A 19,222-nucleotide genomic window follows, 5' to 3' on the forward strand; every position below is an offset into this window, starting at 1 on the left:
TGGAGAAGAGTGTACAACCAATCACGTTTCGACCTCTTATCGTGTTGTGCCCCTTCAACACGGCCCCAATTATAGCATTTATAGCTCTGAAAGCTGCAGTAGTATGCTTTTTATAGCACAATGAGTGGTGGTGGGGCCTATTTGGGGGGGAAAGACCAGGGCCGATTTTTAGTCCCAGTCCACCCCTGGTTCTGTCTTATGGACAATAGACATGCTATGTCTGTATGCACAAGATACCACATGCGTGTGTTATCAACTGGTATCGCATACAATGGCTAACCTGGCCACTGCAAACCACACTGTAAAAGAAACAAAACTTCTCAGTTGCTGTGCTGGAACACAGTCAACTTGGGTGTCACCTCATTCCCAGCTTCTGAGGTAAATCGGACTGGCCATCGGCCAATTTTTTTTTTAAAGTAAGTCTTGTCAACGCAACGCTGCAGGTCCACCCCACACAGGGTGATGAGGAGCGTGCAGACAGGCGGAACGAAAAAGTGGCCGGCGGGCACAAACTGTTGTGTGATTTTGAGTGTACAAGGAAAGTTTTTTTTTGTAGGTAAGCATTTAAAAATGTGGCGAAAAACAGTGGGACAGAGACTTACGCTACATCCACTTCTCCTCCAAACACCGTTAAATGACATCGCTGATCACCATCTCCATAAGGTGACATATTTACTTTGCATAAGTAACTCATACAACCCCACTTCAAAATCACTGAACTATCCCTTTAAAAGGGCCCTCACTTTAAGAAGTGGCCCGGCTGGGACTGTATTTTTCGCACTATATTTCCCGGAATGATTGTCCCAGTCCGGCCCTGGCTGGGAGCAGCCATTTCATGTCCTTGGTGGGTGTTGGCGAATTTCCCCAATCTATTTTTTTAAATCAAACATTTAATCCTTTTAAAGGGATAGTTCAGTGATTTTGACGTGGAGTTTTAATGAGCTACTTATGAATAGTACATATGTTACCTTATGGAGATGGTGATCAGCGATGTCATTTAACATTATGAGTTTGGAGGGGAAATGGAAATAACAGCGTAAAAGTCAGTCCCACTGTTGCAGAGGGGACATTTGAACATTGAATTCAAAACATTTGAACATTTTCCATTTCCCCTAACTCATACAGCCCCGCTTCAAAATCCCTGAACTATCCCTCTAAGCCAACATGAAACGCAGTTACGATGTGAAAGACCAACGGTGGATGGAGCGCGCCGAAAGCCAAACGTCCCACATGTACGCGAACGCAGCATGACGTCTCGGCTCACAAAGGCGGGGCGGGAGGACGTGCGCGTGGCCATGCGCCCTGAAGCCCCGCCCCTTTCCAACAACCCCCCCCCCCCTCAACCTACTACATGAGTTTCTGCTCGGCTCGTTCCGCCACCGCTCTGCCGCCGCGTCGCAGTCTCTGGGTTGTTCGTTGTCGTACGTCGTCGTCGTCGGAGGAGGAGGAGGAGGATTCCCTTCCCGCCGCCGCTGCTCCGGTGTGTGTTAGCCCCGAGTCCCGGCTCGAGCTCTCTGAGTCGCTGCGAGGAGACGGACGGAGCCCGAGGCGACACGCTCATTCATCCTCGACGTCAACAATGGCAGCGCACGACTTCAATATCTTGCTCGCGACGGACTCGTACAAGGTGAGCCCCGCTTCCCCGTCCCGCCGCCCGGCGCTCCCCCGAGTACGTGGAAGTGAAGCCCGTTCATTAAACGGCCACAAAGCCCGTGCGGGCATCTCCGGCCGCACGCCACAGAGCCGAGCCGAGCCGACGTCACAGCTCGGCTCGGCTCGGCTCTTTCCGCCTGACGACCCGCACAACACGCAGGGAGTCGTGAGCGCGACCTTGTTGTTGTTCGTGTCAGCCGGGTCGTTCCTGCCGTGAGAAGGAGTAGTGATCTGAGAGTAAACTCACCTGAGAAGGAATGACACGGTCATGTTGGCTGTTTTCCCCTCTGAGTTTCACTTTCATCACAGCAAAAAGAAAGATCGCTCGAGTTTTGATAATCGCGTGACTTTTAAGTTTTAAAAAACAAACAAAAACACAGAGACTCGATTTATGAAAGAGCTTCTGGTGCCAACTTTAATACGTGCACGTCAGGACTGCCACGTTCATATTCACTGTCAAAACTAACAGAAACCAATAGTAGTACACACACACACACACACACACACACACACACACACCCCGTTGTCAAAGTCAAATGATCTGTGTGTCATCAGTGGGGGCTCCCACACTCACATCATCCTTTCTAACACTTACGACCAGAGGGGTCCTGACGTGCACACACACACACACACACACACATTTGCAGTTTACACCTTTTCACGTCACACAACTGTAAATGCACACTTCGACCTGTACATTTAAAATGTATAAAACATAAAATGATGGGGAAAACTTCCCGCTGTATTAAAATGTGTCCTCTTGTGCAGTTGAAAACAAAGTGCCAGTGTTGTGTGGGAGTGCGACACTGATTGAAACCAGAGATGGATGGATCATAATCTTCGCAGACATGAGAAAAACTGTCTTTAAAGTCTTAAAGTGTCAAACTCAGGGGAATGATCTGACCAGACTCGCCGCAGATTGTTGAAGAGCGAGACCCTTCAGGAGTCCCATGACTCCAGTTTGATGAATCGAGCTCTGAGGGGCCCGGTCGTGGTTTGAGTAACCTCAGTGCATTGCCATCCACGCTCGCCGTCATGACATAGTGGTGAATGTCACGGTGCTCCACCCTCCACTGGCGCTTTTGCTTTCAATTTTGTTGAAGTGAAACTCGCGTTGTTTTGTTACAGTGTTTCCTGTCATTTCATAACCTAAATCCAGTGGTGAGTCAGCGCGCTGCTTGAGCAGGCCGTGCTGGCATGTACCGTGAGGCACACGCCCCAGTCCAGGAGAGCTAAATGTCAGATGTCACCGAAAAGGTTTTCACTGCAGCCAGATGGCAAAGGTCCAGATGATGACTAACTGGCCTTTATATTAGCTCCAATGACCCCCGCAAAATAAAGTAGAAGCAGCAGCAGCAGCAAAGGCCCAGAAGGATTCCTCCAATGTGTCTGTCATCACAATCGCATAATAGATGCGAGTGATTTGTTACATTGTGACGAGCTCATCTGAAAGTGCTCTGGGGTTACCATGATTTAAAGTGCAGCCCTTGACACGATTATAGAAAGTAAATAACAAAATACTCATGTAAAGTACTACAAATGAAATCATTTGTACTTTTCCTGCCCCAGCAGCATAACATTACCCTCTAAACAGCCTCCCATGTAATCTTTTCTTCTTGAATGATTACATAGTAGTCACATAAATGAGACGCTGCTCTAGGACACACACAGTGTTGTATCTGGCAAACGGGCCGACCGCTTCTGTCCGGTTGAACAATGAAATCCACAACATAAAACCCAGTCACTAGTTTTCAAAGTTAATGTTGCGTATGATTGAATCGAAAGACGTTCGTTACCTTAGCAAGAAACATTAATTTAAAGGTGACGTATTATGCAAAAATCACTTTAAGTGTTCTAAATTTGGTAATAACTTATTTCATAACATAATTTCACTTTGTCCAAAACTACTAATGTTCCCATCAGCCTCCGCTGCAATAGAGCGAATAAAGAGGTAGAGCAGTTTCACTTTCGTCTCGGATGCTCCATCTCCTCTGTCCTCCTGACTTGTTTGAGCATGTAATGTTTGGTGTTTTTTACTTTCTACAGTCCCCAAGTCCTGATATCATTATCCCCTCTGGCATAATTAGATTCTTTTAGCAGTGGTGATGCTGATTACGAGGCCCCCTGCGTGACTCCATGTGTTTTCACTTGATACATGTGACTCTGGCTTTGGGTTTGATTTCTGCTGAAACTTCTCCGTAGCATAACTTGTCCAGTCATTAACAAGTATATCCAGTATGTGCCAACAGCCCTGCTCTGAAAACACAGACTTTAGCTTTCACTACTGTAGATTCTTATTATGTGCCTGTGCAGCTATGATCATACTTCTGTGTACAGGTGTCCTACCCTTACTACCCCTCAGATGCTCAAAAATACTGTGATTTACACAGTACGTCTGGAGGGTGAGGAATGTATCATGTATTTAAAATTAAATACCACTTTCCTATGCTTCGCTACTTATGTTTTACTTGACTAATATTAAAATGAATTCCAGTGAAAACCAGTGCCGGTGACTTCTGTGCTTCTGATGTTGTTCTCCTAAAGGTAGTTAAGGAGGGGGAGGAAATAGAACTTGAACAGGAGGCAGGATAAGACAGAAGAATGCTTGGTGAATGCTGTTAGTGATTCAATTAGTGCAGCAGGAGCATAAAGAGAGTCTTGTGTTTTAAGCTGTCATCATTCCCTCCCACGTGGGTCCAGAAAACATGCTTTATTGTACACGCAAGCACCATGCTGCGCAGACAATCCTCCACTTCACAGCTTATCATCAGTGGACTTAAGGTTTTATTTCATGCTATTTCACAATCCAACAATCTGTGGTGTGATAAAGATTAAGAGGTGATAAATGAACATTACAAATATGGCAGGGGATTGTTTGAATTACATTGCAACATTCTGACTTAATAAATCTCAATGAAACTTCTGTCCATTTCTTCCAGATCACACATTACAAACAGTATCCTCCGAACATCAACAACATCTACTCCTACTTTGAATGCAGACGCAAGAAAGGTTCCCAGTTAAGCGAAGTGGTGTTCTTTGGTCTCCAGTATCTGTTGAAGAAGTACCTCGCAGGTAAACTAACCTCCTCTCCTCTGATCTGTGACAGAAGGTCTATGATACAAAGGCTTTTTTTTGTAGCACTTACTCATAGATTATATATATATATATATATATATATATATATATATATATATATATATATATATATATATATATATATATATATATATAAAGATGATGGACATACTGGAGAAATATCCCATGTAGCTTTAAAATGGCAAATTTAATGTAAAAAATCTTACTCAATAGTAAATATATTGAAATATCAATCACCTTCTCGTGTTGCTGAAGGCAGTCAATACTATACTGTTCACACCTCAAACATGTGATCTAGAATGGCTTTGTACAGTCCACACAGTCCAAAACTCAGTTTGCCATAAAATCTATTAAATTTTGATTAAAATATATAAATTCTGATTAAGCAACATTTGTTCATGGTGCAGACTGGTCAGGTTCCTGGATGTTGACGTGTCCCTGTGTAGTTTCTGCATGTGACTGATGAAGTAACTTCTCCACAGGCCCCGTGGTCACAGAGGAGAAGATTCAGGAGGCCAAGCTCTTCTACCAAATGCACTTCAAACAAGATGTGTTCGATGAAGAAGGCTGGAGGAAACTCCTTGAGGTGAGCAAAGCGATTTTCAGTTTGTTCAGACAGATTCACAGAGAGAGCGAGAGAGGCATCCATCATATCTCCAGTGAGTAACTTGAGGTAAATGTTCTTGTTGTTTTGTCAGAAACACGATGGCCGCCTCCCTATCCGGATCAAAGCCGTCCCTGAGGGCAGGATTATACCCAGAGGCAACGTGCTCTTCACTGTGGAAAACACTGATCCCAACTTCTACTGGCTCACCAACTACATTGAGGTAAACTCCAAAATGTATATGCATATTGAGTATTTCTACACCTTAAAATGCTAGGGGACACTCCTGGGAAACATGTTGAGGATGACAGTGATTGATGGTGCAGGAACGTAGGTAATAACACACTGCCAGAGGTGGGAGCGCTAATGGATGTTTCACACAAGGATTAAAAGTGAACAATTTGGACATTTGCAGGTACAGTATGTAACTAGAAGTGGAAGTTTAGTCTCTAGTAAACATTTGTGGTTGTCCGTTCTATTCATTCCATTTTCTCTGACAAACCTCATCTGAACAAAGACACACATACTCAGGTAAACATGAACTGTTGAAGGGGAAAAAGTCAGACAGGAGTGCCGATAGCAAAGCTACACAAAGTGGTTGTGCTAACTAGCTAGCCAGCGTCCAACTTCCTCGATCACTTCCTGCCGAGCCCTCTCCTTCTTCACCCAGTCACAATAACATATATCAACCCGGTTGAGCTGCACACAACACAGCGACATTGGTGATCGTCCATTCCTGATACAATGACAGACCGTCTGATGACAGTGACAAAAGGAGGATCTCAACGCTCATTGGCTATTGCTTCAACGCATCATGTCGCTGGAGTTCAAATATTTCAATTTGCGTCGCCCGCCCTCCAGTGTGAATGCAAAATAACACTCCCCCCACAGGAGCAGACTGGGGCAGTACGATTAAGTCACTGTACCTTTTACTACCTCAAGTAATTGATATTTGTATTATGTTACTCATTTTTACGATGTTTTCATGCATCCATGAAATGTATCTTGCTGTCACATAATTCGATTAAATCCCTGTCTCCGGTAACTCACTATTGTAACGTAATCGTGACTCGTTTCCTTCTCACCAACTGAACACTCGTTATCACACTTGTGGTTTATTTCCTCTCTTATTCTCATCCACCCCTTTCCTCTTTCGGGCTGTAGACCATGCTGGTGCAGATGTGGTATCCCATCACAGTCGCCACCATATCCCGGGAGTTTAAGAAGATCCTAGCCAAGCACCTGAAGGCCACCTCGGGGAGCCTGGAAGGACTGGAGCTGAAGCTGCATGACTTTGGCTACAGAGGAGTTTCCTCCCAGGAGGTCAGGAAGACTCTCGCCCCATGTGTTTATTTAGTGGAAACCATCACTGAGGCAAAGCCAGTGGGGTTTCTCAATTTGTTTCTATATATTGCGCCTTTCTAACTAACCAGTGTCAGTGATTCTCAACTTCACAACATGATATCTGGGGATCGCCAGATGGTTGTGAAGAAAAAAATAATATATTAGGTTAAGGTCAGGGTAAGCCCTAACCCCTAACCCATTCAAAATAAAATAAAAAAATTTAGATTTGGAATTGTGACCGTGATAAGATCTCCTTTAGAATGGAAATTATTGAGTGTGTTTGAAAGTCAAAGTCTATGTGCACATGAGTAGGTGCTTGGACAAAGCAAAAAAAAATTATAATTTGTGAAATTGGTTTCATGCGACTTGCCGGGGTGCTCTGGGGAAGAGAAAAATTATCACAGAACGCATCATGTTCCTTACAACTCACAATTTAATCAGAATGTTAAGAATAATGGTGCAGAAAAACATCTGAAATCTCGACCTCCCCACGATCACATGGGAGCTGAATGACACCACCCGTGCCACCAGTGTCCCAACTGCATGGAACTATTCTGGTGATAAGGTTAAAAAAACTGTTATCCATCTCTCATGCTGTTGTGCCTGATTACAGGCACAAAGGTGAGAGGAGTCAATAAAAGTCAGAGGGAAAGACTTGCATAACAGACACAATGCTGTGTGTAAATTCAGTTAACACAGCGGAGCAGAGTGCTTCAACAGACAAAGATTCTAAATTGAAATTGTCATTGGTCCCACTCAGTGATGAGTGGGACCGTCTTAAATGTCTTAAATCTTAAACACTCATTCCTCAAGCTGAACTGAATCATTAGTGCGTAGGTGACTCAAAGTGAATATGTGCCATCACCAGCTCAGCCCAAACAATTCAGTCACTTTGAAAATACAAAATGAAGGCAGAGAGGAGAATGAAAGAGCTACTTTTGTGTCATGTGTGATCACATCAAGTCTGTGATTCTCCTAGTGTTTAGTCGCCCTGTCTCTAAGTAAATTGTTATTTTCCCTTTACAACCACCTGACATTGTTTTTTGTCTCATACATAGTATGAAAGTCTTACGTCAGGGCTAAGATGAGATCTCACCTGTACTGTGTGACTACCTGCATGAAGCTCTCTGCAAAAACACACAATAATCCACAGAAACAACTGAGATGTGATAACCAGACTGTAGATTAGTGGTTTGCCGAGTTCATTCTATTTAAACCGCCTGGTTTCTGATAGACCTGCTGTGATTGATAACGCCCAACCGTTCTCTCCAGTCTGCAGCATTAGGCGGAGCAGCTCACCTGGTGAATTTCTGCAGCACAGACACGGTGGCCGGGCTGCTGATGGCTCAGAGGTACTACAGCTGCCCGATGGCCGGCTTCTCCATCCCAGCAGCAGAGCACAGGTAGAACACATCCACACATACTTTATACCCTCTGTCTCTCTGTCTGGCTAAATTATGAAAGACCGTAGTATCGATAAGCTCCAACGTTATCGGTACTGCTAACAGAATTGAATATATGAATATTCATTCATTCGTCCATGATGAATCTTCACTATTCCCAATCCTGAGTGTGTGTCTGAGCCTGCGTTGTGCAGGGGGCGTGGCCAGCTCTCACAGACCGACAAATAGGCAGCACAGACAGAGACACTCGCCTGCTCCGTGTGACGGTGGCAGAGAGTTAACTTCTCGTTGTAGTTGGGAAAAAAAAATGAATGGAGACAACGCTCGTTGCCACAAGTGAAACAAATGTTTTGTGAGTAAAGTCGGTAACACGAGCGGCGGGATTGTGAGCTGGTACACTTATCGATCCGGTACTTTTACAGTACTTTTATCACTTCTTGTTTCATTATTAGCAGAAAAAATTAAACCAAATGACAATAAAATGGAATAGACAAATGTTTTGTTTCTAGCACTGTACTCAGTAAATTGTTGAACACTGAACAGGACTGTTTTTTGAAAAAAAATGTATGGAAAGTACTTGATGTTGTGTGTTGATTAATGGGACTGACATAAAGCCTGTCAAAGGAAAAAAGTAACAACTCTCTCTCTCTCTCTCTCTCTCTCTCCTCTGTCTCTCTCTCTCTCTCTCTATGATTCATCATAGACAAATGAATGATTTCTTTAACACCTTAGCAGCACCGGTAATGTGACTCACTGACCGTGACTGATGCGCTTACGTTCCTTCAAAATGAAAGTCAACTCATGTTTGGTCAGTTAAATGGTTCATTTACCGGTGTTGGTAAAGAAATCCGGCAGAGCACCCATCACGGCAACATAAGCCAATCGGCGCCGATCAATCGCACTTCACCTCTGCTGCTACAGCTCCATCCGAGGGGAAGCACTGTATTCCTGATTAATTTCCATGCATTATTCCCTGAAAATCTGCGAAAATGTGACAATCTTGCAATCTACTAGTCCGGATCAGCGCCGAAACGTACTGTGATCTTTCTTGGCTTGTGTTCTGTCCGCCACCGGGTTTTGTGAAAATCCGTTCATACATAAAAAGTGAGAGGGTAATTTCAGAACCTGTCATTTTCTCTTAACTTGACTCACATCTGCACGTTCACCTCGACTGTGTTTTGGGCTTTCCTGAACGTACCTGCCCAATAATGTTGAAACACATTTTGACCATTTTAACTGGACCCTGACATGTTGATTGCTTTATTCCTGTCGTCCAGCACCATCATCTCCTGGGGGAGGAACAGGGAGAACGAGGCGTTTGAGAGAGTCCTGGACCAGTTCTCCTCTGGACCAGTCTCGGTGGTCAGCGACAGCTACGACATCTTTAACGCCTGTAAACACATCTGGGGAGACAAGCTGAAGGAGCGCGTGATGGAGCGGAGCCACGACTCTTGTCTGGTCATCCGACCAGACTCAGGAGATCCCGCAGAGACTCTTATTGAGGTAAAGAACAGCTTTGGATTAGTCGGTGACGGGCGAACAAAACACATTTTAAAAAATTATAAATATGTTCTCAGCTGCGAGTTGTAAACGGACTGTATTTATTTAGTTTTTTTGGTCTGTTATCGAACCACCCAAAGCTCTTTACAGTGCAAGTCAGATTCATCCATTCACAAATATTATTACAGCACTTCTATACACTGTCACGTCACATCATTCATACAGCCGCGGCAGGCAATTTAAGGGTAAAGTGTCTCACCCAAGGACACATCTCCATGTGGACCGGCCGATGACCCGCTCTACTACCCTGAGACACAGCCGCCCGTTGTGTGGCATGAATGTTGACAGATGGAATTATAATTGTGTTCACTTGGAATTTGGGTCACAATTGTTGAGGAGAATTTGAACATTGCCATCCATACAGTGTTCATGTAGATTGAAAATATAATTGTCCCTCATGAAGGAAAGTTTGAAAACATTTTTTTTTTAACATAGATGAACCAAAATATGTCAAATAAAATGTGATTATATCAAGACAATCTTTTTCCAGTATCATATCACATCATCTATGAGGATTTTTTCGCCTTGTTTCTGCCACACAAAATGAAGACAGTACAGTCAGTTATCATTTATATAGTTATTAATAATTAATAATTACAATACACATTTAATTATATTAATGAGGAAGAAAATACCTTCCACATGTTTCTCTGGCCTTAAAGATTCACACAGTGTTGACAGGTAAACTTCACAGGGTAGGCTTCCTGACTCAACCTAACCCAAACTTTTTGTTGGTGGCAGATGATGACAGAAACAAATGTCAGTCAAATGGTTATGGATAAAGCTTTGTCTCAGCTGTTTTATTGATTTGATTACGTGTTGAATGAGATGATACATCATATCATACATGACTAATAGGTGGAGAAAGCCTCAAAACATTGGTTCTGAGTTTTGTCTTATGAGATGGATAAGACATTTGAAGTTGTACCAGGTTAACATATGCAGCTAATACCTATTTGCTTTCTAGGTCATCAAGATCTTAGAAGAGTGTTTTGGTTGTTCTGTTAACGCTCATGGATACAAGGTGCTGCCTTCTTACCTGCGGATCATTCAGGGGGATGGCATCGACCTCAGCTCAGCGGACGAGGTAAGAAACCGTTTGATCGTACGAGTTTTATCTTAACTATTCTTCATACATTGCTTTGTCTTACTCACATTTTCGTACATGAGATTGGGCTGTATATTTTACAGTAGACATGACGGAGACACAAAAGCTTGTTAAAAATCAGATGCATCCAGTTCATCTAAACCACTCATTTGGAAGCGAGTGTGTCTGATTGTTTCCCCGTGTTTTCTGAAGATTCTTCAGAAGCTGAGTGATGAGGGCTGGAGTGCTGAGAACGTCTTCTTTGGATGTGGCAGCGCTCTGCTTCAGAAACTCAACAGAGATACACTCAACTGCGCCTTCAAGTGCAGCTACGTGGAGACAAATGGCAAGGGGGTACGTGGAAGGCTTTGGCTCTGTCTGGACTGTGTGCATTCATTACAACCAAGAGATATTCATTTTTTCAATGGAGAGAGTGCCTGCGTCAATACAGTACTTTACAAAGCGTTGCATTGTGGGTTATATGTAGCTTTTTATGTTTCTAGGGTAGCGAAACCCAGTATTAAACGGGCCCCGGGGCTAAATTATGAAAAGACCATAGTATCATTAAGCTCCAACTAGGGCTGGGCGATAAAACGATAACGATATGTATCGCGATAGACACGTAATCAATATCAATAGAAAATGCGTTCGATAGAACGTTTCGATAATTTTTTTTTCCTCGTTGGAAGACACCGGAGCAAAGAGTCTAGCTACGCCGGCCGCTAGGTACGCCAGCACTCGTCCTCTGGTACCTAGCAAAGTATGGAGTGACACGCCTTATAGCCAATCATGTAACAGTATCACGTATGGTTGCGCCACCTCATTGGCTCGTATTTGTTTTAAAATAATCAATAATTATCGATATCGACCGATATGAAACACTTATATCGTGATAGCGGTTTCAGCCATATCACCCAGCCCTAGCTCCGACGTTATCGGTGCTTCTACCGGTATTGAAGATATTAATGCATTCGTCTATGATGAATCTTCGCTATTCCCAATCCTGAGGAGAGATCTGTGAGTCTGGGTCAGAGCCTGTCCTGTAACAGTATGGTGATTGCTCAGAGAGTGAACCGGTCGAAAGTCTGGTTGTACTTCACCAAAATTGATGGAGACGACACTCGTTGCCACAAGTATAACAATTGTTTTGCAAGTAAAGTTGGTAACACGAGCGATCTGTCGAAACATTTAGTGAAAGTACACTCTACTTTTGCTGGTCCAAGTCAAAGACTGGATCTGTTATTTTTTAATATAAATTTGATACTTTTTATCACAAGACGCTCACTTGTTTGTTTTACAAATCCTGATAGATCGTGGATCGGGATTCTATCCAGATCGTGGATCGGGATTCTATCCCAAAAGATGATGATTATTGTTGCCAGACCGCCAACACCTATTTTTTACATTCAATTATCCTGTGCCAACATTGCATGTGTGTGTCTTTATAAAAAATATTCTCACCAAATATGGTGGGAATGTTACTTTGGAGGTATCCACAAGGATGTTTGATCAGGAGCGACTGGACGTGGTTGTAGTTTCTTCAAGACGTTTCACCTTCATCCAAGGGGCTTCTTCAGTTCTAACTAATATGTTGGAAACACTGTACTGTACGCGATCTCTGTACCGTTCGTACTACACAACGTGCTCTCTTGTAATCACAGGATTTCAGTCGTCGTGCAGTTCACTCTATGTGACTCGTCGCGGCGGTGGGTTCACACACACATCCTTCACCAGGAGGAATCCTCAACGAGTGTCTCTGGTCTCCAAAGTGCGTTTTGTCACGAAAACACACGTGAGAAGTGAAACAGGCAATGACACGATACACGAGCCAAACAGGAATTGTTTGTATTCTGATAGAAATTATATTGTTGTGCCCCTCCCATAAAAATGGATGCTGCGCGTCAGCCCGTGTGTCATTGGCTGTAGTGCGTCGACGACATTGACGCAGTAGTCGATGCGCTCACTGCCAGTCACATCACAGCTCACACTGCAGGAGTCGGGTCGCTTTGATCGCATTGTTGGTAGTTCGCACATAGAGTCCGAGTGCCGATCTGTGAGCCCTGACTCGATGCAGATTTCACTCCGATTTTTGGTTTTGACAGTGAGCTCCAGAACTGGTCAGCGAGCGTCTAGTGTGACCTCGGCATGAGTTGTGGTGAAGCCCAGGTATTTAAGCTCTGTGGGATGTGGCCAGTGTTTGTTGATGCTCCAGACTGTTTGAACGACTGTCGGTGAAACTGTTATAACGAGGCAAGTTGGAGCCGTTAGTCACAAGAGGTGAAGTTGTTTTTAAAAGATTACATTATATTCATTTTTGCTGACGCTTGTTTCCATAGCAACTTCCAGTCATTGAGGCACGTAGCATTAAGGGTCTGAGGGCCCACACTGGGATAACCTGGAATCGAACCCCAACCTTCTGTACCGAAGTGTAGCTGAGTGGCTAGCCGGTGTAGCCACTCAGCTACACCGGCTAGAAAGATGGGTTCTCAGGCCTCCTCCCCTGTTGAGAGAGGGTTTCTCTATTTTAACATAGATGGCTTCTTTTACTGCTCTATCAAACCATCTGTCTTCCCTGTCCAGAATATGTACAAACTTAGTTAGAATGGAAGAAGCCTCTTGGATCAAAGGGGGCGGATGAGACACGCACGCACACACACACACACGCGCGCACAGTATCTTGAATAGCAGTGGTCATCATCTGGATAAATGTGCACTTTACAGACTTGTTGGAGATTTCAGTATGATTTCCATTAGTTGTCCTGACTCCTGACACTGGCTTTGTGTCTCCCCCAGATGGACGTATACAAGCAGCCGGTGACCGACCCGTCCAAGGGCTCCAAGAGGGGTCGGTTATCACTGAGGAGGAACTCTGATGGCTTATTGGAGACGATAGAGAGAGGAGCAGGGAAGCCTGAGGAGGTTAGTCCCAGCACTTTCTATTTTCATTTTTCTGTCTCTCACAACTGATGGGCAGCTGTGGCTCAGGAGGTACAGTTGGTCGTCCACTTACCCGAAGGCCGGCTCTTCCGGCATTGTATGAATGTGTATGAATGTGACAGAAAAGCGCAGTAAACAGCAGCGTTGTATGAATGTGTGTGAATGGGAAAAAACACTTGTACCGTTGGAGGAAGGAGTACAGTTTCCACACTGCGCAGGCGTTGATTATGATGATGCACACAAGATACCTGATCTCATAACAGTATAAGAAGAGGCCGCTTGACAATCACCCTTTTCTGTAGTCGATCAAAATCATCCAGAGACAATAACCGTCTGCTGCCACAAGAGGGCGTAAATGGAAAATGAATGCAAACAGGCAACGTCAGATCCTTTGGCGCTGTTCTGCTGTTGGTAACTAAGATGGGCTGTATTTTAGAGTTAGTTGGGCCAATGTTCAAATAATCTTTTTATTTATTAGACATGTTATCACCTCATTATCTTTTAATTTTGATACAATTTCCTTTGTAGTACTTTGTAAAACCAAGCCAAGGCTTTGTGGTATTCCAGTCACAGTGATTTCCCCTACCCAAAAAGTCTGACTAAATCATCTGACTAGCAGGTACCCCATCTTGAGCTTCTGCCCCCTCTCCCCTTACTCAAAATTTCTCTTCGTTATTATTCTACCATATCGTGAGTTTAATGGTTTTTCCAAAGCTGTTATTGTAGCGTGTCAGAGGAAGAAATCCAAAGCAGCAGAGGTCGTGACAGCCACTGGTCACATCATACAACTAACACCTCCTCCTCCTCCTGTAGCTGATGGTGTCTCTGTGTTCCTCCAGGACATGCTGGTAACTGTTTTTGAGAACGGCAGCCTGGTGAAGGACTACACTCTGGAGGAGATCCGGAAGAACGCCCGGCTGCGCGACGAGGACCTGGAGCCCGCCCTGCACAACCACAAGAGGGAGCTGCTGCACAATCATATCATCAACGGGATTCATTAGATCAACCACGGTCCCCCCAACAGCCCCCCCCCCCAGACCATGAACAGAATATTCCTGCTTTCCACAGGGCTCACTGGAATGAAGACATCCTTCTGAGAATAAACTCAACGTGTTGAAGGGGAGGGAAAAGCTTTTTCTTATAGACCACCACCCTCCGGCCCCTCCCCCTCCTCTCCTCTGCCCTGGCACGACCACGATCAGAACTGAAGCTCAGGGTCAGACATGATGCGTTCTCATACTTTGATTTCAAGATCACTCTCCTGAATTTGTAGTTGCTACTGAACATTACAACAATATTAGGGAGTTTGCCTCTAAAGATATTTTTTCCGAGCTTCTTTTTCAGGCCTAAAATGACCTAAACATCCAAATATTCCAAGCTTCCATTACATTTCTATTAGAGTTGAAAGAGCATTTTAGACAAAATTTTACTATGAGAAGATATGAATTGTACCAGTGTTACTGATTATTGTAAATAGTGCGTCATCACATCATTTTACATTACAGTGATTGATATATAATATTTAATTAATTGTTAGTGTCAACTCTTATTTATCAGAAGAACAGTTTATTGCTCCAGCTGCCATTTAGTTTGGGTTTCCACATTATTAATAACATATATAATTCGGTGAGCAGGGTCACAGATGGGATCCAGCCTCTGACAAATAGAATACTTGCTCTTAAAATGTAACTGATCTTCATCACCCATTAAACATCCACTGTGTTGGTAGAAAAAATGAAGTGGTCGAACCTGGAACCAGAGCTCCCGTAGCCGTGGACCAGAGCCGCGCTCGGAAACATCACATCACGTTCATTCAGCAGACGCTTTTGTCCAAAGCGACTCGCAATAAGTGCATTCGACCATGAAGATATTATCCCCCGAAAAAGGCAGGTGTAGTTTCCTCGGTTATTCTGTCGTACTTTCCATTTGCTGCATCACCGGCTCCTGCTGGTCTGCAGCTGGTGGACAGACGGCCGGGCGTTATCCGGTACGATACACGGATGAACTCAATAATCGGCTGTCCACATCCTGATGCTCCCTCCACAGCACTTCACTGATGGAGGGTCATTTCGTTGGTGCTTCCTAACCAATTTAGCCTTAGTTTCATCAGTTCACACAGGATTTCCCCCCCCCCCCATAACACTGGGACATGTCAATGTGAATCATCAGCGCGTCAAGTCCCCGCCTCATGTACCCCTGAATTCTCTTCAACTGGCACGGCGTTGTAACTTAGCTCCTTGTTGCCAGGGCGTTGACGAAATCAAAGTGAACGGCGAATCAACCCGCAGAAGTTTGCTGCCGTAAATGAGCGACACACCCAGTATCAGTAACACTTCCTCCTCCTGGTTTCACAAGGCTGCTCATGCTAACTACCTCTGTAGCCAGTCGGCTAACGGCGTCGAAGCGAGGAGCCGGCGGTAGCGGTGTAAGCTAGCTCCCTATTGGCTTGAGCAACCACATGAATAACACGAGACATTAGTTCCTGTTCTGGTTTCCAGTGACTGTGGAGTTTTCTCTTGACTGGAGTTGACGCAGGCGCAGACACGTTCTCGTATTTCTAGCTCCGATTCAAACACTAGAGCAGCCATATGATTAAACGTCTTCTGTTTCAGTGAAACGAAAGTGTGTGTTCAACAACGTCTGACGTACTGATGGGAGCCGGAAATGCTGGAATCTGCGGTGAACGTGGCTCATGTACAGACATGAAGGTCACTGTACACACTCACTGTATCAATATGTGCCTTCAGGGCACGGTGGCCTTTTTTTTGGCCTTTTGACCTCTGGACTGGCTTCCAGTCAAACACTTGTGCTGCTGTGAAGACACAGCAAAGGCACGTTGCACTGCCCCCTCGTGTTCACACGGGACCCATCAACCTCCTGTCGTGGTCTGGAAAACTGGATTTAGATTGTTTTATTATTGGCACAATTTGAATTGAGTCCTTTTTGATCACATGATTATATTGATAGTTTAGTAATTAGCATTAGTCTCAGTCACAGTCTCCTTATTGAGATGATGCATCGATATCCGCTCGCATTACAAATGGTCTGTGTGATGATGTCAGCGACTCGCTCAGCAGTATGTGTTTCTAACCAAACCACCTCAAACTGAGTCGCATCATTCTATCCATTTCTCTGTTGTTTGATATTGATGTACAACGGGGTTTTGCTACTTACAATTTTCTAACATTGTTTGCTGTGGCATACAGTTTTTACTTTTTGACTGATGTTTGTTTTTGCAGATAAACCTCAAAAGAAAATTTTAAATAGGCCTTTAATTAAGCAACGCTAACATGTGGTGACATATACTGGACTGGGGGGGTAAAACAATTCAGATCCCTCGATGGAACAATAGATACTGGTAAACGAGACTTTATTTAAAGTAAGATTTATTTGTTTTTGAAGATGAATATTTTTATGGGCATAACAGGAAAAAAATATTTTGGTGTTTACGACATTTTATCTAAATGTTCCGACGGTACATGTATCTGATGACCTGAATTGAGAAAAAGATAATGTCAAATATAGTGAATTTTGAAGTGGCCCCTCCCCTTTCTCTTGAGCAGCTGCCTGCTTCTGTCAGTTACAACAGATCCACATCAGCACTGACGAATAAAAACACGCTGCTCATTATTACTTTTACTTTCTGTTAACGTCCCGCCCCCCCAGCAACATATCCCACAACAACCAGTTCAGTGTCTTGTCTGCAGGCCACAACCTGTTGGTTTCGGAGATCGTGAGTCATGAAGGAGTGATGATGTACACGTGCTCTACCTCTTGTGTAATACTGCCACTAATCATATAATCGGATGCCATGTTGTAAATATCCCTTTGACGCACGTTTGCTTTGAACTGATTTAAATGTTATTTACTTTTGATTTTCTTTGTTTCACTGACCTTTTCTCAGATTAAAAAAAATGCTGAAAACCCTCCAACTTTGGTGAGCAACTTTGCTGAACTGCTAAACCGACTCTACTAACAAAGCTGTCACGTGTCACAACGCAGCCCACCGCCCCGTCTGCTCCGACACTGTTTGACGTCTGGCCGCGGCCCACGCGGCTGACGTGTGCGGCTGCACCTGTGACCGCGCCCCCACGGTGATGTCACGGGGTCCCTGGGGTGCAACTGCACATCAGTGCACCGGTGGATGTTCAACCACAGGAGGTCAGCGAAGGCAAGATTTTCAGAGGACGTTCAAGCTTTGTGTCTCTAAGGCATTTCAGTTTGTGAACATATGCGCGTAAGAGAGAGTTTGTTTAACAGCAGAAGTCCTTGGTGTGTAACCATCTGATGTTTACGTCAAGCCCTCAGTTTGGAGGCTGAAGCAAGTGTTATCATTTATCTTACTTATAGCTACATTGCTATTAAGTTATGTTAAACCCGTCCGGTGTCGGCAGGGTTGCGCACAAACTCCAACGATGGGTTTCCATGAAGTGTGGTGGAAGGATAGACCAAGAAAGAACACATTCAATTTGGGGCCATATCTGGACATCACGGCTGACTGTGGGGACTCATGTGACTCGTCCCTCTGAAAGATACAGATGCCTCTCCTCAAGACTGTTGTCATGTTTCACATGCTTCGATTCCACTGTCCTCTGTTTAGAGTAGAAGTTAGACCAGGTTACAGGTTCTCTTTCAAAACCAAAAAACTCTTTATTGCCCTTCTTTCTTTTAACCTGTTTTTCTATACAACATTTTTCACTTCATTCAGGGTTTAAAGCTGTGATGACGGATTTCTTTTAAGCCATGAACACAACATCAACAGTATACTGTATGGCTTCACACTATCTATAACTATAATAGATAGTCGACTATAAGGAGTCGAGGCAACTGTGTCATCAAATAGTGACCTTGAACGTACCCAGCCAAGGGCGAAGGTTGAGTTTTATCTTTGGTCGAGATTCTTTCTGTCAAATGGACAAAATGATTTCAGTTCTGCCTCTCTTCTCTTATTTAAATGCACGTGCGACGCACACACTCGATGTGGATGTGCGTTTGCCGATAGAACTTTTCTGAAACTGGACTCCTATCGTGATTTTTCCTCTGATTTGAAAACGAGATTTAACATTGTTTTAATTTATAATATAAACTTGACATGCTAGATTTAAAAAAAAGAAAAGAAAATACTTCAAAATAAATCACTTGTCTGTGAAGACGTTTTCACTCATTGACATTTCAGTGGCAGTGCTGCTCAACAATGCATAGCACAGTTTGAGGAAGTGGAGGGTTGCCAGGTCAAAATCGAGCATCCCCCAAATCCCCGTCTTTCGTCCTAAACTCTTTAATAATGACCGACATTTTGCAGGCGAAACACAAATCTGACAACTCGTGCTTAGATGTGAGTCATGTGACTCCTCACACCGCGGCCAGTTCATGACGAGATCGGGCCAAAATGTTGTTAGGGACAATTCTGCATCGCCTCCATTCTCCAATCACGACCATATTCCGCATAAGTCTGGTGCTGCTGAAAAAGCTGTCGGTCCGATTGTAGTGTAGATTGTGCACCAGAAAGACGCTGTGAAGAGCGAAACCTTTAGC

The 19,222-nt window shown here is 44.0% G+C and overlaps 1 protein-coding gene across 1 annotated transcript; it reads left to right on the forward strand.

The window, feature by feature from the left end:
* Positions 1-1,412: 1,412 nt before the first annotated feature.
* On the forward strand, positions 1,413-17,619 carry nampt2 (nicotinamide phosphoribosyltransferase 2). The gene is made up of 11 exons (XM_035631327.2): positions 1,413-1,627; positions 4,593-4,728; positions 5,235-5,338; positions 5,451-5,579; positions 6,521-6,679; positions 7,973-8,103; positions 9,381-9,606; positions 10,631-10,750; positions 10,964-11,104; positions 13,544-13,669; positions 14,527-17,619. Exons 1-11 carry the CDS (start codon positions 1,580-1,582, stop codon positions 14,686-14,688), a joined length of 1,482 nt encoding a protein of 493 aa, XP_035487220.1. The 5' UTR covers positions 1,413-1,579; the 3' UTR covers positions 14,689-17,619.
* The last annotated feature ends 1,603 nt before the right edge of the window (positions 17,620-19,222 follow it).

The sequence above is a fragment of the Scophthalmus maximus genome, chromosome 6, assembly GCF_022379125.1.
Source record: "Scophthalmus maximus strain ysfricsl-2021 chromosome 6, ASM2237912v1, whole genome shotgun sequence".
NCBI classification, from domain to species: Eukaryota; Metazoa; Chordata; class Actinopteri; order Pleuronectiformes; family Scophthalmidae; genus Scophthalmus; species Scophthalmus maximus.